The sequence below is a fragment of the Canariomyces notabilis genome, assembly GCF_033297395.1.
Source record: "Canariomyces notabilis strain CBS 508.74 unplaced genomic scaffold N656scaffold_12, whole genome shotgun sequence".
In the NCBI taxonomy this organism is placed as follows: domain Eukaryota; kingdom Fungi; phylum Ascomycota; class Sordariomycetes; order Sordariales; family Chaetomiaceae; genus Canariomyces; species Canariomyces notabilis.
Window position 1 is genome coordinate 226311 of NW_027041834.1, and position 27496 is coordinate 253806.

The 27496-nt window shown below is 54.5% G+C and overlaps 11 protein-coding genes across 11 annotated transcripts; 7 read left to right on the forward strand and 4 right to left on the reverse strand.

Moving 5' to 3' along the window:
* Positions 1-3196: 3196 nt before the first annotated feature.
* N656DRAFT_798469 (uncharacterized protein) lies at positions 3197-6352 on the forward strand (the record flags this gene model as incomplete). Its single annotated transcript, XM_064817761.1, has 3 exons — positions 3197-3468; positions 3521-4393; positions 4441-6352. 3 exons carry the CDS (start codon positions 3197-3199, stop codon positions 6350-6352), a joined length of 3057 nt encoding a protein of 1018 aa, XP_064669690.1.
* A 939-nt stretch (positions 6353-7291) lies between these two features.
* On the forward strand, positions 7292-10370 carry N656DRAFT_109883 (uncharacterized protein). Its single transcript, XM_064808508.1, has 3 exons — positions 7292-7725; positions 7784-9059; positions 9128-10370. Exons 1-3 carry the CDS (start codon positions 7570-7572, stop codon positions 10105-10107), a joined length of 2412 nt encoding a protein of 803 aa, XP_064669691.1. The 5' UTR covers positions 7292-7569; the 3' UTR covers positions 10108-10370.
* N656DRAFT_109936 (Thioesterase/thiol ester dehydrase-isomerase) lies at positions 10120-11100 on the reverse strand. Its single transcript, XM_064808509.1, has 3 exons — positions 11036-11100; positions 10736-10908; positions 10120-10614 (listed from the first exon to the last, which is right to left on the reverse strand). The coding sequence occupies exons 2-3, from the start codon at positions 10859-10861 to the stop codon at positions 10207-10209; spliced, it is 534 nt and encodes a 177-aa protein (XP_064669692.1). The 5' UTR covers positions 10862-10908; positions 11036-11100; the 3' UTR covers positions 10120-10206.
* A 335-nt stretch (positions 11101-11435) lies between these two features.
* On the forward strand, positions 11436-12906 carry N656DRAFT_779618 (uncharacterized protein). Its single transcript, XM_064815227.1, has one exon. The coding sequence runs from the start codon at positions 11474-11476 to the stop codon at positions 12740-12742; it is 1269 nt and encodes a 422-aa protein (XP_064669693.1). The 5' UTR covers positions 11436-11473; the 3' UTR covers positions 12743-12906.
* N656DRAFT_779619 (Metallo-dependent phosphatase) lies at positions 12827-14148 on the reverse strand. The gene is made up of 3 exons (XM_064815228.1): positions 13477-14148; positions 13315-13396; positions 12827-13262 (listed from the first exon to the last, which is right to left on the reverse strand). Exons 1-3 carry the CDS (start codon positions 14037-14039, stop codon positions 12894-12896), a joined length of 1014 nt encoding a protein of 337 aa, XP_064669694.1. The 5' UTR covers positions 14040-14148; the 3' UTR covers positions 12827-12893.
* A 432-nt stretch (positions 14149-14580) lies between these two features.
* On the forward strand, positions 14581-15090 carry N656DRAFT_710093 (uncharacterized protein; the record flags this gene model as incomplete). Its single annotated transcript, XM_064811644.1, has 1 exon — positions 14581-15090. One exon carries the CDS (start codon positions 14581-14583, stop codon positions 15088-15090), a length of 510 nt encoding a protein of 169 aa, XP_064669695.1.
* Positions 15091-15665: 575 nt separating this feature from the next.
* N656DRAFT_768782 (uncharacterized protein) lies at positions 15666-16896 on the forward strand (the record flags this gene model as incomplete). Its single annotated transcript, XM_064813651.1, has 3 exons — positions 15666-16126; positions 16210-16787; positions 16844-16896. 3 exons carry the CDS (start codon positions 15666-15668, stop codon positions 16894-16896), a joined length of 1092 nt encoding a protein of 363 aa, XP_064669696.1.
* A 439-nt stretch (positions 16897-17335) lies between these two features.
* On the forward strand, positions 17336-17665 carry N656DRAFT_676886 (ankyrin repeat protein; the record flags this gene model as incomplete). The annotated part of the gene is made up of 1 exon (XM_064810502.1): positions 17336-17665. A coding segment is annotated over one exon (330 nt), but the record flags the coding sequence as incomplete, so codon positions are not given.
* Positions 17666-18863: 1198 nt separating this feature from the next.
* On the forward strand, positions 18864-19514 carry N656DRAFT_768783 (ankyrin; the record flags this gene model as incomplete). Its single annotated transcript, XM_064813652.1, has 2 exons — positions 18864-19211; positions 19401-19514. The coding sequence occupies 2 exons, from the start codon at positions 18864-18866 to the stop codon at positions 19512-19514; spliced, it is 462 nt and encodes a 153-aa protein (XP_064669698.1).
* A 1911-nt stretch (positions 19515-21425) lies between these two features.
* Positions 21426-23448, reverse strand: N656DRAFT_753862 (uncharacterized protein; the record flags this gene model as incomplete). Its single annotated transcript, XM_064813070.1, has 2 exons — positions 21426-22237; positions 22289-23448. 2 exons carry the CDS (start codon positions 23446-23448, stop codon positions 21802-21804), a joined length of 1596 nt encoding a protein of 531 aa, XP_064669699.1. The 3' UTR covers positions 21426-21801.
* Positions 23449-25210: 1762 nt separating this feature from the next.
* On the reverse strand, positions 25211-27258 carry N656DRAFT_779624 (ZIP zinc transporter). Its single transcript, XM_064815229.1, has 3 exons — positions 26941-27258; positions 26238-26866; positions 25211-26171 (listed from the first exon to the last, which is right to left on the reverse strand). Exons 1-3 carry the CDS (start codon positions 27118-27120, stop codon positions 25679-25681), a joined length of 1302 nt encoding a protein of 433 aa, XP_064669700.1. The 5' UTR covers positions 27121-27258; the 3' UTR covers positions 25211-25678.
* Between the last annotated feature and the right edge of the window lie 238 nt (positions 27259-27496).

The following is a 27496-nucleotide window of genomic DNA, read 5'->3' on the forward strand; positions in this document are numbered from 1 at the left end:
GAATACCGAGGGAATCGCAAGGCTCGGTGCGAAAAGACAGCCAAGCCTCGAAACTTTGCCGGGAGTTTTTGTTTCCCTTGATAATGCTGGGATGCAAAAGTGGGACGCGGAGATCCTGTAGGCTCTCTGCCAATCAGAACTGGCTTCCCCAGTCCCCACTGCCATGGCAAGGTTGCAGGGTCCGGCCCTGATCTCTTGTCAGCCCAAGGTCATCCCACGCTGCCGTCTTGCGTTGACGCCGATCAAGGGTTGGGGGATTCGATCAAGATTTCCCAAGCATCCCAATAGCGTACGCAATAGTCGTACGTGTACAGTAGAGGACCTAGCCTCCTAGTGTAGAAAGAGGGCACGAGGGCATAGGGAAGGAAAGCGGAGCCGGGGAAGAGAGAGGGTTTATCGAGCCATTTCGGGGGCCTCTGGTAGGGCCAAATCCACCATTTAGGTATGGGAGCATTGCTGAGTGGCATACACTTGTAGTAGCATGACCTACGCAGCCTGCGAGTAGTGTGGCTGTTCAGGCCCAGGCTGGAGGGGTTAAATACCTACCTACATAGGAAGATAGGCAGCGTGCGCTTCTCCTGACACTACCTCCCCCTAGGACGTTGGCACAGTAACCCGACTCTCCTCAACTGCCTGGTACTTCGTGGTGAACGTTTGATTGCTTGTCGTCCTTCCACTAAAACCAAACGTATTATATGTCGCGTCGCGGTGAATATCGGCTGGGGGCAAACCCCCGCCCGCCCACGGAGCCAAGCACTGCACACCAGGGCGTGTATATATACCCAAAAGTCGCTACTTGAGCTGTGCCGCACCCCATGCTGGATCGGGCCAAGGTGTGAAAAGGTCCGGTTGCTATTCCATGCTGCGCAAGAATGCAGCCGTACACTAGCTGTTGAAATCGCAGTCAACAGGCCCAGGCCTATTCGTGGCGGTGGCGAGAAGGGATTTCGACTAGCTATGGGATGCTTGGTGTTGTCGACCGTCAAGAACAGCTGAGTTGGTACGGAAATTCTCGATTGGTCCTTGAACAATCAACTAGGGGGTTCAATAATGGCATCTCACATCAGTCGATGAAAAGATGTGCGAACATCTGACATTCGTTGCGGATCTCTGTGTCTATATGGATCTGCAAGCCTGGTACTCCGGGTCTCCCAGTAACTGCCCGTGGAGTACCCGCGACCCGGGCCGGAGTCGCAGCCGCAAGGCACAGGATGAGAGCGCGGTGCAAATCGCCGGATGGCATCGGGCTGCCTTATTACTGCTGAGGATTGAATTCGATGAACAGGGCAAATTTATCAGCGCGCTCTCGGATAAAGTGCAATACGAAGTAACCTGTGGTATGAAGCTTAATTTCGCTATGAGAAGCCGTGTAGGTTGGGTAAGGTAAAGACATATGGCATCCCCCTTAAGCACTACTAGCTAGGCAGTGCGGGCAGTTGCTACGGAGTACCTAATGTAAGTTTTGTCCTGGTAAGTACAATACAATACATTACCCATACCTTGTTTGTAACGGCAGCGCGGCCTGTCACGGCCAGCGCCCTTTCTGAAGTGAAGCCTAACGGGGCAATAAGACCCCCACACTCCCGCCGCTCACTTTCTCATCCCCTTCCCCAGAACTCCATTTTCAACCCCCAGGCAAGCCAGCCGACAACACTGGAGTTGGAGCCCAGATACCGATCTCAGACGCCAGGCGCACCAGGTCGCATTTCTGCCTGCGGATTTCTTGCTACGTTCTTCCTCGGCCACCTTCAAATCGCTGTCTCCTGTATCTCCCGCACCTCCTGTACCTCACGTAAGGCGCCTAGTCAACCCCTGGTGCGGTACTGAGATCGGCGGTTCTTGACGAGGTTAGGTATGCATTTCCATGTTTACTTTCTTCATTGCTCCTCTTTAGCACGCTAGGCGCCTGTTCAATTCCCCCTTCAAGTTCCTAGTGCTTCTCGAGGACCGCATGTGCGGGCAGAAGAGCAGGTACCCGAGAGGTTGCCTTTCATGCCTCGATCACGGGAAAAAGTTGGACTGTGCGCACATGTTGCCCGTGCAGCAATTTTGACGGAGCCAAATGTGGATGGCCGTGCTGCTTTGAGCTTTCAACGGGCGGGCAGTCCCGGACCATTTCGCTTGCTGCAAGTCATACAGAGAATGGGAAGGAATTGTTTTCTCACTTTTACAATTGTTACTTGAAGTAGTGTTCCTGTATCCAGATATTTCTGATTCTTTTTTCTTTCTATATTCCATCCTATTTCATTTCTTGTTACTTTGGTAATTCCTCCCCTTACTCCACTTTACCCTATTCTCTCCGTTCCGTCTTCGTCTTCCGTCTCTCGGTCTCGCCTGCCGTTACCCCCTGCGGTCGAGAGCTCCACCCGAGCGCTTGGTCCACCAGCTTGCTTGCAGATGCTTGACCCACCCCCCACTGCTACCATGTCGCACCCCGGCCCCATCAATTCCCCTTCTCCCGCGACCCGTCTTCTCCGTCGTGCAGGGTTTCCCAGGGCACCTTTTCTAATACGGCCCTGCTATTAGCGGACCACTTTCCCTTCATTTTCCCGCAACGAGCCTCCCACCTCGCTTCCCATCCCGCCTAAGAGGTTCCTTTTCACTAAGACTACCTCCGAAACTGTAGGAACTTGCATAGTCTCTCGTTTTTGGACTTCGGTACTCCGCGCAAGAGAACAGGCATCTGCGGCCGATCGTCTTCGGGAGGCGCCGGGCCGCGCCAGCCTTCGGTTCCTCTCCTCCTCCGACTTGCAGTGAGAGTCGTTCTGGGTTTGCCTGCCATGGTTCCGTGAGCTGCTCTCCCAAATTGGTCTGGCGAGGTCTAGATTGAGCCCGGAACAAGTAGTCTCTCGGTTTGCAACCATCGACTTCTGCCGACTTTCCTATCCTCTCCTTCGCTCGCAGAGTAGGAGTGCCCTGCGGTAGGGCCGGACCGGGGCTTTCTTCGTCTATTTTGAAACCCTCGTCATTGCCATCTTCCGATTCTCCGCCTTCCAACTCTGAGAGGGAATTTGTGCCGAAACCTCACCCCGTTGAATGAGCGATTCAAGCCTACCAGGTCCTTGTCACTCGAACTGTGCCGCCTGTCGCCACCTGGTATTGCCAATGGGCGTCTGATATGAACATGGCTTCGGTTCTTGCATCCCAGCCAAGTGAAATTGGAGCGTCAGTGCCTGCCTCTCGCTCATCGCAGGCTATGGCGCCACTCGAGGAGACTCCGTCGCCGGACAACGTCAAACAGGAACCCGACCGCGAGAGGGGCCGAGCCCGCAGTCGGTCCGACGATAAGGATGTTGAGGGTTTAGACCTTGACGATGCCGATGATGGTGAGGGCGGAGGAGACCAAGCGCACTCGTCCAATTCAGAGGGCCCCGCACGGAAACGCAGGAGGAGCCGCAAGGGACTGGACAAGAAGTTTGAGTGCCCAGAAAAGGGCTGTGGGAAGAGCTATTCCAGGGCCGAGCACCTGTATGTCACGACACTGGAAAGCCGTGCTTGTGACTGCTAACACTTCGTCAAGGTACCGCCACCAGCTCAACCATAATCCGAAGCAGGTCTATAAGTGCGGAATCGGCGACTGCCAGAGGACATTTGTGCGGCTTGACCTCTGTAATCGGCACAAAGACCGGCACACGGCCAAAGGTTCGGCCTTGAATCGTAAAGACTCGCTGATGAGCCAAGTGTCGCCTATTGCGGATAGCAGGCCGCCTTTCCCCTTAACTGGTTCCGCCTCGCCGGAAGCGAATCGTCCAGGAACCGGCTACAGCAAAGGGCGTCCGCTGACCATGCAGTACCAGTCTCCCAAGGATGCCATGGGCAGCCCATATACGCCTATGACCAACACCCCACCGACCACGTACGCGAATGGGACGCCAAACGGCGTCGACTATATGCATCACGACCCTAGTTTCTCCCACGTGGCTCAACGACCAGCTCACCACTCTCCGCCAGGCCCTAGACGGCCATCGATCCAGACCAATGTTGGCCCTTACGGCGTTCTATCCCCTGTATCTACGCAGCCTGGCTACCACAGCCAGCCAGCCAATACGCCCCAGTCCGCCAACGGGATGCCTTACGTCGCGCCACAGAATTTTCCTCCGTTTAGCCTTCCGCCGTCCGACTTTACCGCGTCGTCCCCTGCCGTTGCAAGGGAAGATCAGCAGGCGTATGGCCCTCAGAACTCCGCCGAGTATACCGATCAGCATCCGCAAGCGGCCAGTGAGATGATGCTCCTAGATCAGATGGGAATGCAGCAAACGATGCCTGTCTTCGGGAGCGACAGCATTCTCAATAAGTCACCATACGTTGCAATTCCCGAAGATTTTGTGGCATATCTGTTTAACACTCACGGGGATGGCTCGCCGATGACCGGTGTGCCCATCCAGGGTTACAAGTGAGTCTCCAAACAACCCCTTGTCTTCAATGTCTGACGCTTTCTAGCTATGGAGAATTCCCGAACCAATACAATATGCCCTACTATAACGATCCGAGCCAGATGGGTTATTACCCTCCTTCGGCTGGGCCGCATCAGGTCATGTCCGTCACCAACCTTCTCGACCAGAACCTTCCAGAGTTTGTCATCTCGGAAGAGAAGAGCGCAGAGATATATGAGTTCATCAAGGAACGGTTTCACGAAAACGGCCACGCCCCCGTCGAACGGCAGCGTGAGAGCATCCTTGAGGGGGATCGGAACGACGACTCGCACATTTTGAGCCGCAAAATGATGCAAGCGTACATTGGCTCTTATTGGCTTCACTTCAGCGATCAGGTCCCAATCCTCCACAAGCCGACGTTTTCGCCTGATAAGACGCCGAATCTGCTATTGATCGCTGTCATGACGATTGGAGCAGTCTGCCTCGACAAGGCTCACGGCCAGAAGGCTGCCAAGGCCAGTGCGCATCTCTCCAATTTTTTGGCGTGGCATCTCAGATGGGAAATGTTCCAGGACCCGAACTGTCGACCGCCGGCCAAGCTCTGGGTGTTCCAGACGTTGTTACTCCTCGAGTTGTATGAGAAGATGTATTCGACCAGAGAGCTCCACGAGCGAGCGCACATCCATCACGCTACCACGATTACTCTCATGCGCCGCGGAAGAGCGTTGATTGGAAAGTCGGCCCTCGACTCGCCCCCGAATCCCAGGGACGACAAGGCCAACGGGTCGAGACAGTCCTCGACTCCCGGGATGGCCAATACGCCGGAAGAGTGGTGGACTCATTGGATTACTAACGAGGCGACACGGCGTGCGGCGTTTGCGGCATTTGTCATTGATTCTATTCACGCGACTATGTTTGGACACTCGACGGTGATGGTGGCCCACGAAATGCGCTTGCCATTGCCGTGCGACGACAAGTTGTGGAAAGCCACAAGCGGCGCAGAGGTGGGAAGGATTGAAGCGAACCTTATGTCGATGGGCAACAAGCCTATCTCGTTTCTCGAGGGGCTCAAGAAAACGCTAAGCAACCAGGAAGTGCAAACAAACTCGTTCGGGCGCACTATCCTCATGGCAGGCCTGCTCAGTGTCAGCTGGCATATGAATCAACGAGATCTGCAGGTCAATTCCCTAGGCGGCGGGGTCGGCCAGGCCCTCGGAGGACGGGACAAATGGCGGGGGACGCTGACACGGGCATTCGACGCGTGGAAGAGCGACTTTGACAAGACGCTTCTCAGACGGGGTGAAATCTCGGCTGATCCGTATGCCTATGATCTCTCAAACCGCAACGAGGCCAACGTGATGTTTGAGAGTCGGATCGTGCTCCATCATCTGGCGCACATGGCAATGCACGTGGACATAGTGGACTGTCAGATCTTTGCAAGGGCAAAGAGGCTGCTGGGCCGGGCAATTGGAGCGCAGGACCTAAACAGCGCGCAGCGGCGGATGAAGGACGTATGGGCGCCGTCAGCGAAGGCGCGCGATGCGACTTACTACGCACTCAAGTTCCTGCATTCGGTCATGATGTCGGACAGCGTGGGAACTCCAAACTCTAATGGCTACGGCCGCCACGAGGAATTGTACTCGGCCCGAGACGACGTGCTACTTAACCGCCCTTGGGTCCTGTACTTTGCCGCGCTGGTAGTCTGGTGTTACGGATACGCTCTGGAAGGCCCAAGCCCGGGCGTACCGCCGCCGGCGACGCACCAAGACAAGGTGCGGCAGATGCGAGATTATCTCATCAAATACGGCAATGTGTCGTCGCCCGAAGAACTCAAGTCGATGAAGGGCATCAACCACAACACACCACTGTTGATGGTGCTGAAGGAGACGTTTGAGATGACACGGTGGGAGTTGCTTCAAGAAGGGGCCACGCTCCTGAATAACTGCATCGTGCTCAATTCAGGGCAGAACGTCATCTGAGCAATGCGAATAATTTCTCTTTCCTTTGTACATTGCCTAAGGGTTTGGCTGCAGAGGGAATTGCTCTAGCCGGACCGGGGATACGGACGGGGGAGTATGTGGGAGCGGGGCTTACAAAACCAATACATTACACCGTGGATCGGAAGAGAAAGAGGCATGTGGTGGAGCGAGCGTTGGATGGCACTTCACGTTCGGCGTCGGCCAGACAGCGGTTGCTAAGCATACCTTTACATATGGGTTTTCACGTACACCTTTTTGCCTATACCCCTTGTGCTGTTATACCTTTTGTTTCTCAAATACATGATGATGATACGAAGGTACCTCATCACCTGCCAAGGGTTGTCCAATGTGCCTGAGCTCATACTGACCGTGGGGGCCTCGGACGTAATGAGGAAACGGCTATTTTGCGCAAGCTTGGTACTACCGGATTTGTAAACGGCCGGGCACATACAAATAGATTGTAGGGTTCAGATGGCCGTTCAGGTGTTATCACAGTCGATCAAACTTGGGCACCATGTAATTGCGAAGTACAACACTGTGTATGTCGTCGGGTTGCCCTCCTTGTATTGTAGTGTATAGTTCATTCTCGGTCTGCAATCAACAGGCAGGTATGGATCTGTATGTACTCAATCACCTACGGATATCTATCTGTATTTCCGGACGTCGTTACAAGGAGTGTAGCTGGAAGCATGCGGGAGCGGAGTTAGCAACCCGAAAGACGGAAGCCAAACCCGTAAGAAATGTACTGTATGTTTTGTACTGTACATTCGGTACCTGTATAGTACGTACAGTACCCCTTAACTCCGTACGGATACCAACCTACTAAGGTATTTAACACCAGTTACACCATAGCGGAGTCTTGGCCCGCCAGCCCATTTCCGTGCAGTACATACAACCATTTCCTATGCTTTCAGGCCCCACCATCTTTCAACTTTCAACATTCAACTTCATCATAGGTTGCACTCCCCTCAGTTAATTCAGGCTTGTGAAGTCTATACGGACCAACATTACTGTTTTGCCGCTCTCTTGCCGAGAGTTAAATCCGGCAGGCAGCAAGGCAACAACGGAATCTGGCGATTCATGGAAGGAGGGATAGTTACCGTTATTTCCATTGGTTGCCGGATATTTCGGTCACATATGATTGACGTGCTCCAGAGCTTCAGGAGAAATACAACAGTCGTTCACAACCATCAACAGCCTCGGGCCAGAGATTCAAAATGCTTCTGACACAGCTCCCGCCCGAAATCCTGCACAACATCCTTAGCTTGGTCGAACTAGACGATCTGACGGCCATTCAGCTGACATGCCGCTTTCTCAACAACTTCATCCAGGGCAACAACGCCCTCTGCCGCGCCATCTATCTCCGACTCTTTGTATGCCTACTCGCACATAGCTCCTCAATGATATTTTGCGAACTGACATAAGGCCCAGGATGAACCACCAAGAAAGGATCTTGATTTCACCCAAGAAATCCGCGACCTCGTCCGCCTCAAAACCCTCTGCGCACCTACCAATCATTTCATCAGCCTCACCTGCCCCAGACCATCGAAGGAGGTGGCCTTTGTCCATAGCACCGTCACCAGGCTACTCCAGAATGCCGTAACCGTAGTGCCACCACCACCGCCATCGTTCCCCATCACACCTATCGAAGATGGCTCCAGTATCGCTGCCACCGGCAGCACCAGCAGCGAAGAGGCCCCTGTTGCACCGCAAAACGCGGAAGGCCACAAAGCTGACCATCATCCTGAGCCTGTCCGAGAAACCCGCACCGCCACTACCACCGCCCCCGCCAAACGTGCTTCCCGCTCGCTGACGTATCCGACCTCCCGCAACGCCGCCTTTCTCGCCGCCCTCTTCGCCGCGTCTGCGCCGGCTGGCCTTGCTTATCTAACTCGCTCTAGCCTGTTTGATCGTTATGAGGAGATGAAGGCACCGCCGATGCGACGGCGCAAGCTTGCTGCTGCGGGCGCTGCCAGGGGTCGGCGGGCTGCATCTGACGCCGACCGCCAGCTCAGCGCCAAACTAAACTGCCTGTACGGTCCCGGCCTTCCTGGCCCCCAGTACGAGCAGTCCAAGTTCAAGACCCCCGCAGACATGAAGCGCGCCAGCCTGAGGACTTGGGGGTATCCCTTGGACCATGGCGACTACGACGATGCCGACGATCTGATTGATTTTGACGCCGAAGTGGCGGCTGAGAAGGAGCAGGAGGAGGAGAACGAACGGGGGGAGGGGGTAGAAGAGGATGTACCGCGGTGGCAGGAGAGTGAGTGGTGGAAGGAGTGGCCGTACCGTGGTGGCGTGTACGCACTCGCGTGTTCTAAGGTGTATGACCTCCGTGAACATACGACCGGAACGAAGTGGGGCCCGTTCTTGGATCAGGATCAGGAAGCGGATGGTGGTGATGGTGATGGTAGACTTTTAGGGGTGAGGGTGGACTGGGAAAAGATGGAGGCTATTCTCATCGTGCTCTGGGCGAACATTCGGTCAAAGCGCCTCGTGGCGTCACCGATATTCGCAAACATTTGGGCACGCCCGTTTGCCGGGGTTTGGGGAGGGAGCTATATCCCATGGTCGAAGGAGGAATTCTTCAAGGGGGAGGAGCAAGACGAAACTACAGAGGATGGGTCGGAAAGGGTTAAGAGAGAGGTGGAAAGGCGCGATCCCTATGGGGTGAGCGGCTGCTGGCTGAGGGTGGTCTGTTTCCTGGGTGAGTTTGATTGCGAGCCAAGCAAGAGCGCTGCGCAGCGGTATATTGATCTCATGATATTATGGCAGACTACGCCGACTTTCTTCACTACAACTTCGAATTGGACGACGAGGACACCCCACCCGGTGTGCCCCGCCCGCCGCTGGATGTCGGCGAGGCGACGCGGCTGATTTTGATGAAAGTCCGGGCGACTAGAATCGAGCCGCCAGGCGAAGATGACCATCCAGGCTACCCTGTCGTGCACTTCGTGGGCGTCTCGCGGGCGCTGGACGGGTCTTGGGATGATAATGCCGACTCAGACCTCCGCGGCACGGTCAGGATGACGCCTGAGGGCGAAGTGCGATGGACGTCGTGCTCCATCTTTCACGGCGAGGAGAGGTGGAAGAGTGAGGGGATACAGATCGGCGGTATCAGGTCGGCGAGGGGTGTTGTAGGCACCTGGTTTGACAAGTATATTTCGGCCATTTCTTTGCTCATTTCGGCATTGTATCATGGAAAAAGGCTCATTGGGTTTCTCCTTCTAGGGACTACAGCGAACAAGGACCTTGTGGGCCGACGGCGTTCTGGAAGGTGTCGGACCCCGAGGGGTCGGGAGATGAGATGGAAGTGCTGGTCGACGATGTGCTCCCCATCAGTAGGTGTCCCTTGGTGTTCTGTAGATGCGGCAAGGTGGCTGACTCATGATGGTGGTGTAGTTGCCGATGACTTTGACGAGGTGGACTTGGACGGGGAAGAAGATGACGACACAGATGACGGTTTCCACCTCGACCGCCTCTTTGAACGCGAGGACGAAGAGGATGACTATGAGGATGACGAGGACGAGGAAGATGAGAATGAGGACGAGGACGACCAAGGTGATGAGTGGGAGGAAGACCTTGAGGACGAGGAGAATTGGGCCAATGATATCGCCAATATCAGTTTCAATGATATGGCCAATGATATCGGTTTCCAAGAGTACGAGGCCGATTACATGAATCGCTTTAACGAGGCCATGAACCAGTCCGACGAACCGTGGAACTTCATGCCTGAATACCATAACCTGAGCTAGGTATTATCTAATGGGTACATGGTCCGTTTCTCTTCAAGATATGAAGCGGCTATCTTACTTATGATAGCCCTAAGCTAACAAAAATGTACGAGCTCTCCGTCACATCGAGGGTGAAGGGTCCGAATTCACCTTGTTATGCTCGCACAGCGCTACCACGGCCCCGTCACTGGCCCTCCTCATGGTGCCCCTGAGGACGGACAAGCGCTTACCGACCTGGACCGCCTCGCACTCGATGAGCAGCTCGGTGCCTATGGGCGCCGGGCGGAGATAGGTCGTGTTGAGGGTGCGGCTCACGCCCAGATGGGACCAGAAGCCGGGGCTGGCAAAGAGGACGAGGAGGGTACTGGTGCAGAAGTCGAAGATGGATGCCGTGCAGCCGCCGTGGAGGTTGCCCAAAATGTTGCAGTGCCCTGGCTTGACGGTGAAGGTGAATGTTATTGAGGGATGCGTGGAGTCGTTGGAGACGGAGTGCAGGGCGAGGGATTTGAACAGTGGTTTTGTGTATTCCTATAAGAGAGGGTGAATGTTAGGGGTGCCTCATAGGAAAGTATGTAGGTAGTCGTCGTCTGGATAATGCAGGGAGCACAGGGTGTTTACATGTCTCAGGGGTTAGGGGTAAGGTACTTGCATTGTCCTCAGGGTCGTTGGCAATGTCGGCAGCTTGTCTCATTAGCAGGCGCACCCGATCCTCGCCGCTAAGCTTGAACAGTGCGGCGCTGTTTTCTTGGAGTAGTTTGATTGTTGCTTCCGACATGATGAGGACGTGAGGTTGTACCAATATTTGGAATCAACTGGTATACTCTGTGTGGAATGTAAGCGGCCTTGATATGCCATTCTCTCGGATACTTGAGGCCTGTTTATAAGGGACCGTTACGGTACTGTGGGGACGGGAACCCCTGTGCTGTAGTGTGTGTACTCGGTGCCGTACCGTTGCAGCAGCATCTTACACAGGGTACAGGACAACCCTGGTTTATCTGTTAGCGCGGAACTTTAATAGGGATACTGGTCCAGAATTCAGAATGACGCGCGTCTCAACAGCTGTTAGGAATGATAGGGCGAAAAAAGAGAGTATCTGGTAATATTCAGGATAGCGCGCCTATTGGTCCAACTTCCTTATTTAAAAAAAAGAGGCCTGGCTGTCTTGCTTTCGAGAGTGAGATATTGGGCTTACCTCGGCCCTCAAGTCATGCGCTAGCGAACAAACCAGGTTGGGCTGTACTCCGTACGGAGGCACTGGAACTGTAGGATTGCCTCGGCAAATCGCATTCGCTAATTGGATCCGAATCCTTGGGCTCGGCTCAGCTCTTTCCGATTTGCAACTTCCATCCCACCCAAACCCCAAAACCCAAAGGGCCAAAAGCCAGCCATGGAATTCGTCACGGCCCTTCGGGGCACGTTTGACGAAGGAAAGCCATCGCTGTTTGAGCTCCTCTCGGAGCAGCAGCTGTCGGCGTTGCTCCCGCCGACACTGCGTTATCTCTTGACTCTTCTCACGCACCGCTACCCGCGCCATCTGCTGCGCGTTCTTAATTCTTTCGACGAGCTCTATGCCCTCGCCGCTCTCCTCGTTGAGCGCCACTATCTGCGCACGCGCGGCGGCTCCTTCACCGAGCATTTTTATGGCCTGAAGCGCGAGAAGGCGCTCGCCGCCGAGATCCCGCGCGCGACTGCTGCCGCCCCGGGCGTGGTGCGCGACGCCCTGCGCCTCAGCAACGCCGACATATGGAAGAACCTGGCCGTCATGGTCGGCGTGCCCTACATCAAGCGCAAGCTCGACGAGGCCTACGAGGTGGACGCCCCGCGCGCCCTGCTGGGTGCCGCCTACAACCGCCTGCCACACGATGCCCGGTGGAAAGACAGGATGGTACACTACGGCCGCTGGTTTCTGAGGAATGTCTACCCGAGCGTCCATGCGGCCTACTACTTTGCACTGCTGGCGTTTAACCTGGCCTATCTGTTTGACAACTCCAAATACCATAACCCGTTCCTTTGGCTGATCGGGACGCGGGTGAGGCGGATGAATGCGGCTGATCACCGCGCCATAGAGGCGCTTGAGGAGAAGCTGGCCAAGCAAGCGGGGAGGCGGACGCTGGGGGCCCGTGCGCTAGGTGCGCTGTCGCTCTTGCTCCCGACGAGCATCTTTGCGCTCAAGTTCCTTGAGTGGTGGTACGCGTCGGATTTCGCGAAGCAGCTATCGAGGAGAGCGGCTGAGAGCTTGGACCTGCCGCCGCCGGTGGTGACGGGCCTTCCGTCCGATGCGGCGAAACAGACGCAGGTCAATGAAGAGAAAGGAGGTGAAGAGGATGAGGTTGATGAAGAGGAGAAAGAGCGGAGGACAGTCGAAAACGCGCCAATCGCCGCTTCGTCGCTGTTGCCGATCTACACGGTCCCGCCACCGGAGAACTCGGAGCTGTGCCCCATCTGCCAGGGCGAGATTACTACGCCAACGGCATGCCCGACAGGCATCGTGTATTGCTACGCATGCATCCACAAATGGATGACCGGGACACATCCGCGGCAGGAGAAGTTCATGACTAACAGGGCTGGGAAGTGGGAGTCAGGCGCTGGTAGGTGCGCCGTTTCTGGAAGACGCGTCCTTGGGGGTACCGAGTCATTGAGGAGGGTTATGGTATGATGTGTTTGCGCTGTACGAATCATGAGCTAAAAGCATGGATTGGCGTTGGGTTGCGGAAATTCTATCTTGGATCACGGTTGTATTATGAGATGGAGTGTCATTCAATTAGTGTAATAGTATTTCTCATGGACGATCTAATGATCAATCCAATCTACAGATCCACGACCGTCACTGGATTTCCCAATCTCCCGGTATTTCGGTACGTCAGGGCGGCATTGACCATCAAACCTCCATTATTAGTCCCTGGACCAAGCATGATCCACTTCCACAGGATGCTGCTCAGACCGTATCGGAGGATATTGAACGCCTCAATCCATCTAGCACCCGGTATCAGATCGCGCAAGAAGCCCCTTGTGGGCTTCGCCATGAGAGACTCGTACGCCCTCTGGCACTCGTCGTAGTAGACGGCCTCTTTACCCCAGCCGGCGTGCACATGGCCAAAGACGTGCAGCTTTGGCTTGACCCGCCAGACCTCTTCCAGGAGGCCGTCACATCCGAGCCCGAGGTCGCGATGGTGGCGCTGGAACACAGTCAGGCCATCACATCTTTTTAGTCAACTTACGAGAACCTACCGGTGGTGTATGCGTTACCAGAATGTCCGTTTCATCAGGTATCCGTCCCTCCCATGGATGCCTGTCCCGCTCATACTGAAGCCTAGGACCGCCAACCAGCCCTTGTCAGCATCCTCCCACTCCCTCGCTGATCTAAACCAGCCCGTAGTGGGAATCACTCACGCAAACCCCTCTCCACACCAAGGCAAGGCGCCCCAGCCGTAGACATTAAGCCACCTCCCGCCGGAAAACTCCAACCTCACCATGCGGTCACGGAGATACTCCACGCCGGCGAGATTTACCTCCCTCTCCATTCCCTGGCCCTTCCCCCTCACCGCCTCGTCAAACCAGACATCGTGGTTGCCGCCAATCACGACGCGATGACGGAACCCCTTCTCCCCGCCCAGCGCCCGCAGCCAGTCGACCTGGCGCTGGATCTCGGCGACGGTGCCATCGACGGTCAGGTCGCCGCAGTGGATCAGCAGATCACCGCTGGGCACCGCCTCGGACGGGAGCGTGAGGTTGTGCGTGTCAGAGAGGCAGACCACGCGGATGGTGGGCTTGTTGCGCGGCGGGTGGAAGGGTCTCCCGCGCAGCACCAGAAGCGCGTGGTAGATGCGCGAAAAGAGATATTGAAGTGGGGAGCTGAGGAGATGGTCTAGCAGCGTTGGGGGTTCCCATATTTGGGAGGGGTCGCGGCGCAGGTGCAGCCTGATGAGAAGGTTGTTGAGAGCGGTCCTTATCATTGTTGAGCAATGAGGTTGGAGGAAGGTGAGGGTTGGGGTTGCAGTGGACGGCTGTGCCTATCATTTAGATAAGATATGCTAATAAGGGTGTGGTTGCGGAGTCGTGTACGGAGTACTAGTGGAAACATCTTCAATTCGTGAGCCTTGCGCTTCGCCTTGGCTTTCGACTCGGGAAAATGGTGCACAAAGTAGCACCGCTACCTTGGAAAAACCAATGAAGAAAGGATTTATTCAACCGCTCATGCATGATTCATACCATGGTTGTGGCTGTCCAGCAACTATGCGGCTTCGTTGGACATTCTGTGGACCTTGTGGTTGCAGAACGCGAGCCAACAAACATGGGGCACATGCTGCCTCAACGCAACCCGCAGGTCCGGAGGCGTACAGTACCTATACATTTCACTGCTGCACCTAAGGCCCCAAAATGGTCCCCCAGGACTGGTTGAGCTCTTAGATAGGGTAAGGTATGTATTTAAATCTCCTGATAACCCCTCATCGGGTATTGCCTCAGCCTCGCTCTAATTTTCAAGCGCGCCTGAAGATGGATCCCGTTTCGGTGCCGGTGGGCCTCGTCGCGGGTCTCGTTCGGCTAATCGACACGACAACAAAGGTCATTAGATATGTGAACGACGTCAAGGATGCCCCTTCTGAGCGGGCCCATCTAGCTCGGCACTCGTCGAGCCTTCTGGCACTGTTGACCGACCTGAGATATCGGGTCGAGGAAGCCAAGTCCGCCTTGGAGCCATGGTTTGTGGCCGTCCGCAGCCTAGGGGTTCAAGGAGGCCCGCTGGATCAGCTACGAGATCGAATGGAACGGCTAGCGACGAAACTTGAACCATCGACTGGTCAGCTTAGAAGAGCGGGAATGCTTTTCACCTGGGCGCTTGACAAGAAAGAGATCGACGAAGTACTCGCGCAGATTGAGCGAGTCAAGACGCTTGTCATGCTCGCTTTGCAGAGCGATCAATTGCAAGTCCCTCTTTTAGTAGGCAGCTTCGCGTGGTTTCTTGCATTGCTGATGTCTTGTCAAGCAAGCTTGCCTTGGCATTGAAACAGGACCTTGTTGATGTGAAAGAGGATTTACGGGAAGCCATTGGTGAAGCTACTGCGGTTCGACAGAGTTCGTACTTCCCACGGTTGATGAAGTGGTTACTCATACTATTGGTACCTGTAGGAACGCAAGCTGACCATGAAATCGTCCATCTAGACCAGGAGTTTCACACGATCACTGCCTGGCTCTCTAGCCTTGACTTTGCAACTAAACAGATTGACTTTTTCAATCGGCGTCAACCTGGAACGGGAGAATGGCTCCTCTCTGACCCTAGATTCAAGCATTGGCTAGAGGGAAAGGAGCGGATTCTGTGGTGTCCTGGGCTGCGTAAGACAATGGCTGCACCCTGGTGTTCGTCCTATTTACTAATGATTTGAAGCTGGTGCTGGCAAGACAACGCTAGCGTATGGCTATTTATCTTTCTCAATACAGCGTCCTCGATCGAGGCATTGCTAAGCTTTGTCTACAGGTCAATAATTATCGATTGGCTTGAGCGCCAGCATCAAGGCACACCCGCAGCCGTGATCTACCTGTACTGCAGCTACAAGGAAGAAGAGGTTCAGACACCTCCGAATATGCTGGGAAGCTTATTGAAGCAGCTCGTCCAACGTCGTTCTGCTCTCCCAGACGACGTACGCGGCCTTTATGACAAGCACATCAGGAGGCAGACGCATCCCACGCTGGATGAGCTCTCCCTGCTGCTCGTGCAAGAGGCGTCAGCGTACTCGCTCGTCTTCGTCGTGATAGACGCTCTCGATGAGTGTCCCGAACGCGGCAACAAAAGAGCCAGCCTGCTCAAGGAGGTCCATAAGTTACCACACAATGCACGAATTCTGGTGACCTCTAGATACTCTTCAACCATCCAAGAGACATTTGGGAATGTCCCGCAAATTGAGATAAGGGCAACCGATCATGACATCAAACAATATGTCGAGACTCGCATTGGAAAGGAGACATCGCTGGCAAAGCACTGCCGTGCGAGCCCTGCGCTCGCGGAGGAAATCACCGAGACCATTGTTCAGAACAGTCGAGGAATGTACGTTTGCCTGCCGTGTCCCGCTTGTTGAGGTCTCCTCTCTTCACTATCTGTTCATGCTGACACTTGACTCTCTGGCTTAGGTTTCTCCTTGCCCAGCTGCACATGGACAGTCTGGCAAAGAAGCTCACGCGCCGCGAAGTCCGCACAGCCTTGGGCAGCCTGCCCAAGGAACTTGACGAGACCTATGATCAGGCCATGCAGCGGATACAGAACCAAGACGAGGGCCAAGCAGCCCTAGCCCACAGAGTGCTCTATTGGATTTCCTATTCGCTCCGACCACTCACTGTTGCCGAACTACAGCACGCCCTGGCCGTTGAACCGGGCGACGATGACCTCGAAGAAGATGGTCTCCATGAAACGGAATTCATGGTCTCAGTATGCGCCGGCCTAGTAACCGTTGACAGGGAAAGCGACCAGATCCGCTTAGTGCACTACACCACTCAGAGTTACCTTGAGCGGACCCGTACCGCGCGCTTTCCCGAAGCACGTTCAACGATCGCCAAGACCTGCCTGGCATATCTGCTATTTCGGCCATTTGCTGAGAGATACTGCTTGAGAAAGGCAGAACTATATACCCGTCTTCGAAATTATCCGTTCTTGAGGTATGCTGCCAGCCACTGGGGAGATCACGTACGCGACGAACTGGGCAACGATGTCCGTGAGCTCGCCCTAGAGTATCTAAGCAACAACATTAGCATCTTGAGTGCCATTCAGGCGACCGACAAGAAGAGGACAGGGATGAGCTATCTCCAGTGGGACCCCAATAATGGAAGTGCGCCCAATATAACTCGACTGCACGTTATCGCTTTGTTTGGTCTCGTTGATCTTGCACGGCATATAATGGCGGAGTCGGTCGACGTCAATGCGACAACAGCTCCATATGACAACCGCTATGGCACTGATGGTGTAACACCACTCCATCTAGCGGTGGAGGCCGGCCATGCTCAAATGGTCCATTTTCTATTGAGAGAAGGGGCAAAGGTCACGGTCACGGCCACGGCAGGCCGCTACGCAAATAATGCTGAAACGCCGTTGCACATAGCAGCTCGAATTGGACATCAGTCTGTGGCGCAACTTCTCATCGAAGCCGGGGCAGACTGTAATGACGGAGCAGACTATAATGACGGGGCAGACTGTAATGACGGGGCAGACTGTAATGACGGGGAAGACTACAATGATGTCCCACATGAGGAACAATACCCCAACAGAAAGTCGCCGCTCAACTTAGCAGCAGAGCACGGTCATACCGGCGTGGCGCGACTTCTTATTGAGTATGGAGCTGATATCTCAACAAGTGACAGACTCGGCCATACAGCGCTCAATTGTGCTGCTCGAGCCGGTCATATTGACTTTGTACAGTTCTTGATCACAAGGGGCATAGATATATCTGCCAGGGACAGAAGCGGCAGGACAGCACTCCATGAAGCTGCTTCGGCCGGTCATATCAAGGTTGTGGAGCTCTTAACTGCAAGAGGCATCAACATCTTTGCCAGGGATGCTTCCGGCTACACAGCGCTCCACCACGCTGCTTTCGGCAGCACCGCGCTCCATGAAGCTGCTCCGGCCGGCAGACGCCTGAGGAGTCACGAAACTGCTTTTGCGCCCAGCTTTCTTCAAAGCTTTGCCAGCTGCTTCGGCCGGTCATATCAAAGTTGTGCAGCTCCTGGTTGCAAAAGGCATAAACATTTCCACCAAAAATGGATACGGCCAAACTGCGTTGCATATTGCTGCTGGGGGAGGTAATGCAGCGATGGTCCGCACACTGCTGGAAAGCAATGCGGACGTCCTAGCCGAGGACCTCCAAGGGAGAACAGCAGTTCATAAAGCTGCTAGGCATGGGCACGAGAATGTCGTCAGAATTTTACTGGAGCGCATCGGCAAGGCGAACGAGACGGAGCGATGGCTAGCAACTTCGAGGCTCCGTGGTGCGGTCGATCGAGCAGACGAAGACGAAGTCATGTCCCTGCTGGGAATGGGTGCCGATCCGAATGACAATGATGATGATGCAGGCACATGCATCCCCATCATGCACGAGGCCATCGTGCGTGAGGATGCCAGCGTGCTGCAGCTCCTTTTAGCCAATGGGGCTGACGTCAACGTGCGAGATAGAAACAGCAGAACTCCTTTGCATTGGGCAGCCTCTAGGGGCTACAACACTGGCGTTCGGCTCCTACTTGAACACGGTGCTGATATCCAAGCAGCTGATGTGCATGGCGCAACGCCACTTCATTTCGCAGTAAAGCATGGAACCGCTTCGGTGGTGAGGCAATTACTCGACAATGGAGCGCAGCTGGGTGCGAAAGATGACGACGAGCAAACAGTCTTGTTGTGTGTATTCCATTCAAGGTTTCATGATTATCATTACCACATGCTGCGTGTTCATGACCACCTGGGGGGAGAAATGGACGAGGAAGGAGAAAAGATATGGAGAGGACACGAGGAACAGGAAGCCAAAGAACGTCTAGCTGTGCTTGATCTTCTCATCGAAAAAGGGTCGGACCTCGATGCACTGTTAGCGTGTACGCCTACTATTGTATCGCTGGCTATCCCATCATCCAACGGAGGAGAAATGACGGCACTGGCTTTGGTACGGCGACTCCTTGATAAAGGGGCGGATGTGGCGGTACAGACCGACTATGACGGGAGCGCGCTATATAAAGCTACACGTTATCGCCTACCAGGAGTTGTTCAACTCCTCCTGGAGCACGGGGCTGATGTTAATCAGAGGAACATGATGTATGCCGGCTGGTTTGACTGTGATGGCCCTGATGCCTATTGGGACGGTTGGCGTGGGTCTTATAAGGATGGCGTGACGGCACTCCACGAAGCAGCTAGGGTTGGATGCTTGGAGATTGCCCATCTGCTCATTGATGCGGGTGCGGACGTGGAAGCGATGGACGATGATGGGATCACGGTGTTACACGAGGCAGCCACATACACCTTTTCCATGCAGGCATTCGATTTGCAGCCAACAGGCATGGTGGATCTACTTCTTGCCCACGGCGCTGATATCAACGCGCACTACGGCCCGAAGAAGGCAACCGTACTGCACTGTGTAGCTGCTCAAGGGAACGTTGCCATGGTATGTCATCTGCTTCAAAATGGTGCTCGAAGCGGTGCGACGGATGCCGATGGGAAGACGGCTCTCGACTTGGCTGCTGCCAGGGGTCACGAAGCAATGATGTTCGTTCTCAATCAGCAGAATGAGGCATGAAACCATGCCGGCCAAAAGAATCTCATGTCAAATTTGGAATACTTGGTTCAATTACAGTACTACTACGTACCTGTATCCTTCACCTTGGACAAGAAGGCTTTCGGCAGAGGCATTACTACTTCCGTACCTTCCAGTACCTTAACTCACTGCCCTCATCTTACCGTAATATAGTTAGGTACTATCCATACTCCACGAGTCCACGTGGTACACTGTAGATAGCTCCATAGTCCATACTAGTCCAGTGCCTCTACATGTATGTAGGACGGGCTTTACGGGACGAGCACGAGTATCGGGCAGCGGGGTGTAAAAACAAGGGAATCAAAGAAAGCGAGAGGCATACCTCAACACCGATGATCCGCCAGTCGTCTAGTGTATTAGTACTGATGAAAGCAGACTTTGATCCCGCGTTTTGACTTTTCCTCTGTCCATCGCCGTGTGTATCAACCGTACGAGGCCACTGGTATAAGATACCTAAACTTACTCAGCTCGAGGTTAGGTACCTAAGTAATACTAAACAACTTAACTTAACATTCCTAATAGCGATTTCTCGTCGCCATGGCACCGGACCAGGTTGCATCATGTGCAGCTGAGGAGTTCCAGCAAAATGCCCTTGGTCTAGGCCCACATAGAACCACACCGGAACCTGACCTACCGTCCTGTGACCGTTAGTCGGGTCATATGGCGGGAATTGACACAAGCTTTTCAGTGCCAGGAGAAGAGTGATATGTCCCTACTTGGACTGTTGAACGGAGCGGGAAACCCGTCGTTCGGCTTCAGCCCTTCAGAAGTTCATACCGGGATCTCAGGCCCAAGAAATTCGTCGGAACGGATCCGATAATGTCACAGCGCCACATCGCTCCGTTCCGAACCACATATTGGAACGCACAAAACTTGCTCACTTCGGGGTCCATCTATGGATTAGCGGCAGTTCTCATTCGCCCATCTCATTATCCAGCGTCTCCGCTGCTGTGTATGATGGCTCCCTGGCGAGCGGGGTCGGTCATCCGAGTATAAGCGTGTGAGATGGTTTAAGTTGTTTATCAAAAAGGAAGGTCAACTGGCTTGGCGTGGGCAAGATTTGGATTGATAGACTATAAAGTGACTCGTTTTCCCGAGGCGTTCGTCCCCTCTTCTCATTCTCCTCGTTTTGTCTCTCAGCCGATTATAGCAGAAGACTCCCAAACTCGAAACAATCGGGCATATCAACAAGTTGAACCAACCGTTCTCTACCACCTCACACGTCCATCATCACCATGTGCGGAGACGACTGCAGCTGCGCCGACTGCAAGTGCGCTGGCTGCCCCAAGCACGGCAAATAAGGGGGTGCCTGATGATTCCTCTCCGTATGTCTTCACCCAGGACTTTACTAGTCTCATGGCGACCCGACGATGACGGATCTCATCTGACAACGCCTGGACCAGGAAATAAACAAAGGACTGGCTGCGGAATTGGAAAGATGCTCTGGCGGACCGCGTCCATTTCGGGGTCGGGTCTCGGAGGTTACTCTAGGGTCGAGATGATTTGAGTTGCTTCAAGGGCCTGTTTATGCTTGAGCATTATGAGGATAGCATGGACAGGTATCATTGAAGATCAGGTCACGGTCTGAGGCCTACTCTCACGTTCTTCCGAGCCCAGTGACCGTCCACTGTACACTGCAGTACCTCTGATGTTTCACGACCCGTCAAGGACAAACACTGCAGCCAAAGGCAGTCAGGAGTGATATCGGTGGAGATCGAGCAGGAGGGTGACCGGTGAAGGAACTTCCAAGTAGATATCGATGGAAATAAGAAGGACAGGAAGATGAGTTGAGGACCCTTCCCAAGCTTACTCTATGATTATGGCACCGTAAAGGTAGCACAGGCCTGTTCGAGTTCTGCGCAATGTTGTCTAACAGGATGGTACCTAGGAAGATGGTGGCTTCTGTCATCAACCAAGGGGAACAACAAAAGGTATGAGCAGTCAAGAACTGAGTGAGCCTGACTTGGAAGTAGGAATGGATAGAACACAACACTCTGGCTGGGGAGAAAGATTGCCAGTCTCACGCGCGGGATATGGGGACGTGCGGAGTATGGACTGCTGGCAGCGGAGGCTGTTTTCTCGTACTAAAAAATTCAACTGGAAGGATACCTCTACCGTATGTACTACTTCCTGTCTATATCAAAGCCAGCCCTTCGCAAAATACATAAAACATAAAAGAACCAACGCCAGCTACTGGGTATCCAGCTGAATGTTGCCCTGAACTTTTCCTGTGTGCCCCTTTTTGGTCTCCATCCAGTATTAGTAGTGTAAAAACACCATCAATGGTCCATCCAATATGTTAGTACTAGAATCCAATCATGAGATGAAATATGGAACGACGCTTGATCACAGTGTAGATGGAAAAGCGAAAGGAGAAAGGAAAAAGAAGAAGGAGGAAAAGGTAGTATATCAGCCCACGGAAAGCATACCAGGTAGGCAATCAATCAGCCCTCCGATACCCTAACTCCGCATACCCAGGCAACTCATCCCTCCCTCCAGCGGCAGCAGCAGTCACTGCACTCAACACAGTTCGACTCCCACCACTAACAAACCCCCTAGCCATATCATCCTCGCCAGGGACATGTAGAACCCTAGGACGAAGATGCTCGTCGGCGGCGGCCTCCTCAAAGCTGGGCAATCCATCCAGATCACCACCAGCAGCAGCAGCATTGGTAATACCACCGCCCTCTTGGCCGGGTGTCATGGTTGCGCCACCCTCGACGGCCACCTGCAAAGGCAGCGACAGGGTAAGGTTGTTTGTCGACCCGCGCACCGTGACGGCGAGGGAAAGCTGCAGGGTGTAGACGCGCGAGGCGATGCATGAGTGGAAGGTCGGGAGGAAGGTTTTCTTGTCTGTGGGCAGGGAGATGGGCACGCTTAGCGTGGTGCTGTACGAGGTCGGGGCGGGGGTTGTGGTTGTTGTCGACGAGGAGGATGTGGTTGTGGTTGATGAGGACGATGGCTTTCTGCTGTGCTTTTTTTGCTGCTTCTTCTTCTTCCTCTCTGTGTCTGACTCGCCGAGATCGCTGGTGCTGCTCCCACAGTAGCCCGAGTCACGCCTCACAATGGGAATGTTTTCTGGTGTTGTTGTTGCTGTTGCTGTGGAGAGAGTGTGCGTTGACCAAGCGGGCTGCTGGCTAAATGAGATGCCCGGCAGGGGAGTTGACGCGAAGTACTGCCCGCGCTTGTCAATCGCGCACGGCTGGTTCCACTCGCCCAGGTTGGGGAAGTCGGAGATGGGGCCGGAGCTGAAGAAGGTGTGTGCGGTGATCTTGCCGGTCACGCCGGTGATCTGCGGAGGTGTCGGGGTGTGCGAGGAGGAGGAGGAGGAGGATGATTCGGGTTCAAAGTCTAGCTTGATGTGGGCTGTAGGATGGGACACGACGCGGCGCCCGTCGGATGAGAGCACGGCGGCACCGGGCTGGACGGCTTCGGCGGTCAGGCGGCCGAGCTTGGTTGAAATGATGTGTCTGCGGAGCGTCTTGGTTTTGGACATGGCGTAGAGGTGGTCGTTATCGGTGACGTTGAGCGGGGGCTCCTCTGCGGTTGCCGGCAGCACCTGGATCGGCTGAGTTGCTTCCATGATGCGCGTCTTCTTTCCGTCGGGCTCGTCCTTCAGCACCCGCGCCTTGATGATGTACTCTGCCCGGACCATGAGCGGGCCCATGTCGTCTCTTTCCCAGCCGCCGACACTGGGAGGGAGGGCAAGGTGGTGGTCCTGTAACTGATCCGAAAGCCGGGCGTGGTTGCAGGCGTTGATGGTCAGTTGGCTGGGGATGGTGAAGTTGAAGGGGAACACATAGGTGTGGCCAGACTCGAGCACCCTGGGCACGGGTTCCTCGATCGGCATGGCCATCTTCAAGAAGGTGTGCGTGACTTCCTGCGGCAGGCCCCATCCATCGAAACTGGTCTTGGTGTGTCCGACAAGGACGATTTGGATCGCGTCGAAGGGGACATTTCGCCTGGTGGTGATGGTAACCTCGCCAACCACCGATGAGCCAGAGGTAAACACCTTGGAGCCATAGTGATCCTTCAGGTTAACCCTGATATCGGACCTGGGATAGGTCCCAGGGGAAGTATTCTTCATCTTGGTCACGACTGGAGCGTTGGTAACGCGAGCAGGCTTCGATGTCCCTAGGAGGGAGGCCATTGGGAATGGGATAGGGAAAGGGACTCGGAGAGGAAATGGAGAGTGTCAAAGTGACCGACACCGTCGTGTATGCAATTGGCCCTGTGACGGCCGTGACGATTTGAGATGAGCAGCAATGATTCGAGTCCAGCGTCGAGTTCAGTGTCGAGTTCAGTGTTGAGTTCAGTGTTGAGTTCAATGTCTTCAATGTCTTGGAAGCTAGGTATATCACAACATCAAGGTAGCGGCGCGATGGCCTTTTAAAGCTATAGAGCCATGTCAAGTGCTTGGAATTGGAAGCGACTCTCTCGTTTGACTCATTACAAAGAATAGGATCAATCGTAAAGCCTGCTCCTGGCTAAGTGTCATCAGGCCTGGCAATGGGTCTCCAGCATAAACTGGCGCCCTTCTTCCCTACATGGCTCGCCGAGATCTCGCACGAGGGGTACCCTAAAGACTCGTGTCGAGCTGATTGGCTAACCAGACAAGAAAGGGTGTGCTGCAGAAGCGAGCATTGCAAAAAGCTCCAATGCTCCATCCAAGTGAACACACCCCCAGCACACCCCAGGTCCCCCACACCCTGTCGCTCAGCGAACCCGAACGGGATATTTTTTTTGATGAAAACCGCCAAGCTGCAACCCATTTTCCCAAGCATTCCCATCAAAATGTAGGGTCTCTGCACCCTGCAAATCGTCTTACATATCATGGAACCTCCAAGATCAATCGAGAAGTACATACACGCACCAGCAGCTTAGCTACACAAAGTTGCAGTAACTTATTGACAGCAAGTCTTGCATCACTTGTAACAACTTGGGCGGTGATCAACACGAGTGGGACCCGCTGCCCGCAACGCCCTACGATCCCTGGCAATCTTGGCGCTCTCGACTTTCTTGTCACACACAAGGCGTGACTTGTCGAGTCGAGGCTAGCAAGGTTTTCAACTCCTTTCCATATTTTTAGCTCAGCGAATTCCACCATTTTTTTCACTGCCCAAGTGACTCCTCGCATTGAATAGACTAGTTCCCCGGCTTATGGGCGATAGCTCCGACAAACTTGACCCCCGGTTTCGGACCCTTGGGAGCTTGGGACACGGCCTCCGCAGAAGCTAAGCAACGGCCAAGCAAATATCTGGAGAGACCGTGACCCGCCCCACATCCCGATCGTGGAATTGACGTGTCTCACTGCACCTCAAAGAAAGCTCACAGAACTCCAATTGATGTTCGGGTCCATGAGAAGTTTGAACCCTTCAAGCTTGCTGTTAGTTGAATAAGTAAATCGAAACATAATCCACACAATTCGTCCTGCAAGTGGAACTGTGCAGGCAATACGGATACGTCTTGACCGGGAGAGAATTGCTTTTCTCGAGACAGCTCATCCATGACTTGCACGTGGGTACGAAGGTACTAAAGGTTACACTAGTGTCGAGTCATCGGCGGGCAGCCGACGGGAAAGATTTGCGGGCCCACGCCAGCATACACTACGGTACATATGGATGTACCGACCAGCACGACTCCCATACTCCGTACATAAGCGCACTTGAATATACACTAGTAGAGAAGACGTTCCGAAAAGCTGGAACCTCAGTCGGGAGAGCCCGAGGAGAAACAAATCCGCGCTGGTTTCGGGTGACGTTTACCCAGAGAATCGCGCCATTAAGCGAGCACAGGTTCCATGTCTTTGTTAGACGGGATCATCTGTGACGACGCCCACGCCTTTTGGTTGACAAATTGACATTTGGAGACTAAGGTTAAAATGGCCCAAGCTGAAAAGCACCCCTAACCCCAATCGTCAAGCAATTCCAGTGCTCGTCATCCAATGCCAAGCTAACGTCAAAGTCTTCGATTGCTTGCTTTGTCATTTCTGCTTTGTCATTTGGGCATTACTAAGCCAATGTGAAGTGTCAAGTTGGAATTGGAGCTAGCGCAGATGAAACACACCTTCATGTCGGTATTCGACTTGCGTCTTGTATGTACGCAGATTATTGACGTTACCATAGCTCACAGTAGGTAGACTGCAACTCGGCCTGTCCGACTGCGAATGCGTTTGACTACTTCCCGCCTAGCCATTCAGGGCTGTGCTGGTGCAGACTCGCGATGCATTCATCAAACAGTCACGGATACGAGCTGTCCTGCCTTTCTATATTGAGCTGACCGGCAAAGTACGAGGACAATGCGTGTAACTGCCGGCTCTAGTCGTGCCATGAGATAAACAACATGATGCCCGCCCCAAACGCTATCGCAGCGAATTGCACCAGCGTCTTGCGCACCTCAGCGCCCTTGTTGGGGCCCGTCTCGAGCAGCTCAGGGATGACCGCGACGGTGCCGACGTATAGAAAGGTGCCGGCGGTAAAAGGCAGCAGCATGTCACCCCAAGTCAAGCTGGTGCCCCAGAGCCCGTCGCGCATGCCCATGGCAGGGCCGTCATTTCCGCCGCCGCCGCCAAATTCCTGGACCGCAATGCCAATGAGAGTGCCGATGAGCGCGCCGATAGCCGTGACAAATTGAGCGCCCATGGCCTGCCGTTTCGAAAAGCCCGACTGGACGAGCAGCGCAAAATCCCCCACTTCATGCGGGATCTCGTGGAAGAACACGGCAACGGTAGTCGTAGCGCCGATGGTAGGAGACGCGTAGAAAGACGCCGACATGGCGAGCCCGTCGGTGATGTTGTGCGTGAAATCAGCGCTGCAAAGCCGTCAGTACGCCCAACCCGGGCCCTAGTATAGTGGGAGAGAGCGAAAAGGAACGCACATCATATTCAACACTCCACCCAGCTTGACCGACGTGTTGGCCTCCTTCTCCCTGACCTCAACCACCTCCACCGCTCCGTTCCCCTTCGCTCCTTTCCTCTGCTTTACCGACCCGTCTCCCTGCGCAGCATCCACCCCAGTCGCAGCCGCCGCCTCTCCCCGCATTTGGATTGCTTGCCCATGACTATGCCCATGCCCGTGATCATGCCCTCCGCCACCACCAGTGGCGATCCGCAGGCCCTTATCCATGGCCACAAAGACAAGAAACCCAACCAGAATGGCCACACCAAGCAACAGGTTCCTGTTAGGCTCGACGAGCACAAATCTGGCGCGCTCTGGGTCATCCTCGCCAAGGAAGATCTCGGGAAGCAGGTGAAAGAGGGTGTCGCCGAGCAGGCCGCCCACGGCGAACGCGACCATGATAGACAGCGAAGCCGGGTCAATGTTAGTCGGGCAGAGCGCAAGCAGAAAGTTGGGCGGGCCCGAGATGTACAGCGTCGCGAGCAGCGCGTTGATGGCCGGGTTGGCGGAGGGGAAAAGGAGGGAAAAAAGCCGCGCCGTCAGCGAGGATGGGGAGGAGAGGTGCGCCTGGGTTTTCTGTGCCGACAGGCCTGCTACGAGCGGACATTGCTGCATGAGACAGAGCGAGGCTGTTGTCAGTTTCGTCGGTCATGGGATGAGGAGGGTGTGAAGAGGAGGCTAACCTGCAGCTGTTCATCCAGCTCGGCGAGGGATAGGTTTGTGACCGTGGGAAGGTCAGGGTCGGCTTTGCTGCTTGCCCACGCGACCTCGGCAAGAATCGCGAGGGTCGCGACGAGCAGCATTATCGCCGCGTTGGCACGGCTCGGCAGAAGTGCCCGGAGCCTTGGGAGAGCGATTGCCATTTTTGACTCGGTCTTGTCGGGCGGTGGATGAGCGGATGAGGGCGGATGCAAAAGGCAGGCGGGACGGTGGAGAAGGGGGTTTGTTATGGAGGCACCTCAGTGGAGCGGCATCGGCCGGGGAGGCCGGAAAGGAAATTGGGGACCAAATTGATATGCCAAGTCCACTTTTCGTAGGGCTGAACGCCAACTCGGAACCCCGGTTTTACATCAATGACCCTGCAGGCCGGACGTTGGGGGGCAGCATCGCATCGCTGGCAATCAATCAATCAATCTCGTGTCTATTTGGTATCCCATATAATTGACTAGTATATAGTATTTGTGGATGTCATGAATCTCGAGATGCCTGCTTCTTCCCAACTCGTGAGGAGGGGATAGT

Coding starts and splice junctions, on each gene's coding strand:
- N656DRAFT_109883 (XM_064808508.1), top strand. CDS start 7,570: ATGCTTCTGACACAGCTCCCGCCCGAAATCCTGCACAACATCCTTAGC. Junction 7,726..7,783: donor CCATCTATCTCCGACTCTTT/GTATGCCTACTC, acceptor CATAAGGCCCAG/GATGAACCACCAAGAAAGGA. Junction 9,060..9,127: donor GAGGGTGGTCTGTTTCCTGG/GTGAGTTTGATT, acceptor ATATTATGGCAG/ACTACGCCGACTTTCTTCAC.
- N656DRAFT_109936 (XM_064808509.1), bottom strand. CDS start 10,861: ATGTCGGAAGCAACAATCAAACTACTCCAAGAAAACAGCGCCGCACTG. Junction 10,615..10,735: donor CCAACGACCCTGAGGACAAT/GCAAGTACCTTA, acceptor CCTCTCTTATAG/GAATACACAAAACCACTGTT.
- N656DRAFT_779618 (XM_064815227.1), top strand. CDS start 11,474: ATGGAATTCGTCACGGCCCTTCGGGGCACGTTTGACGAAGGAAAGCCA.
- N656DRAFT_779619 (XM_064815228.1), bottom strand. CDS start 14,039: ATGATAAGGACCGCTCTCAACAACCTTCTCATCAGGCTGCACCTGCGC. Junction 13,397..13,476: donor TGGTGTGGAGAGGGGTTTGC/GTGAGTGATTCC, acceptor TGGCGGTCCTAG/GCTTCAGTATGAGCGGGACA. Junction 13,263..13,314: donor TGGTAACGCATACACCACCG/GTAGGTTCTCGT, acceptor ACTGTGTTCCAG/CGCCACCATCGCGACCTCGG.
- N656DRAFT_779624 (XM_064815229.1), bottom strand. CDS start 27,120: ATGGCAATCGCTCTCCCAAGGCTCCGGGCACTTCTGCCGAGCCGTGCC. Junction 26,867..26,940: donor AGCTGGATGAACAGCTGCAG/GTTAGCCTCCTC, acceptor TGTCTCATGCAG/CAATGTCCGCTCGTAGCAGG. Junction 26,172..26,237: donor GGTGGAGTGTTGAATATGAT/GTGCGTTCCTTT, acceptor ACGGCTTTGCAG/CGCTGATTTCACGCACAACA.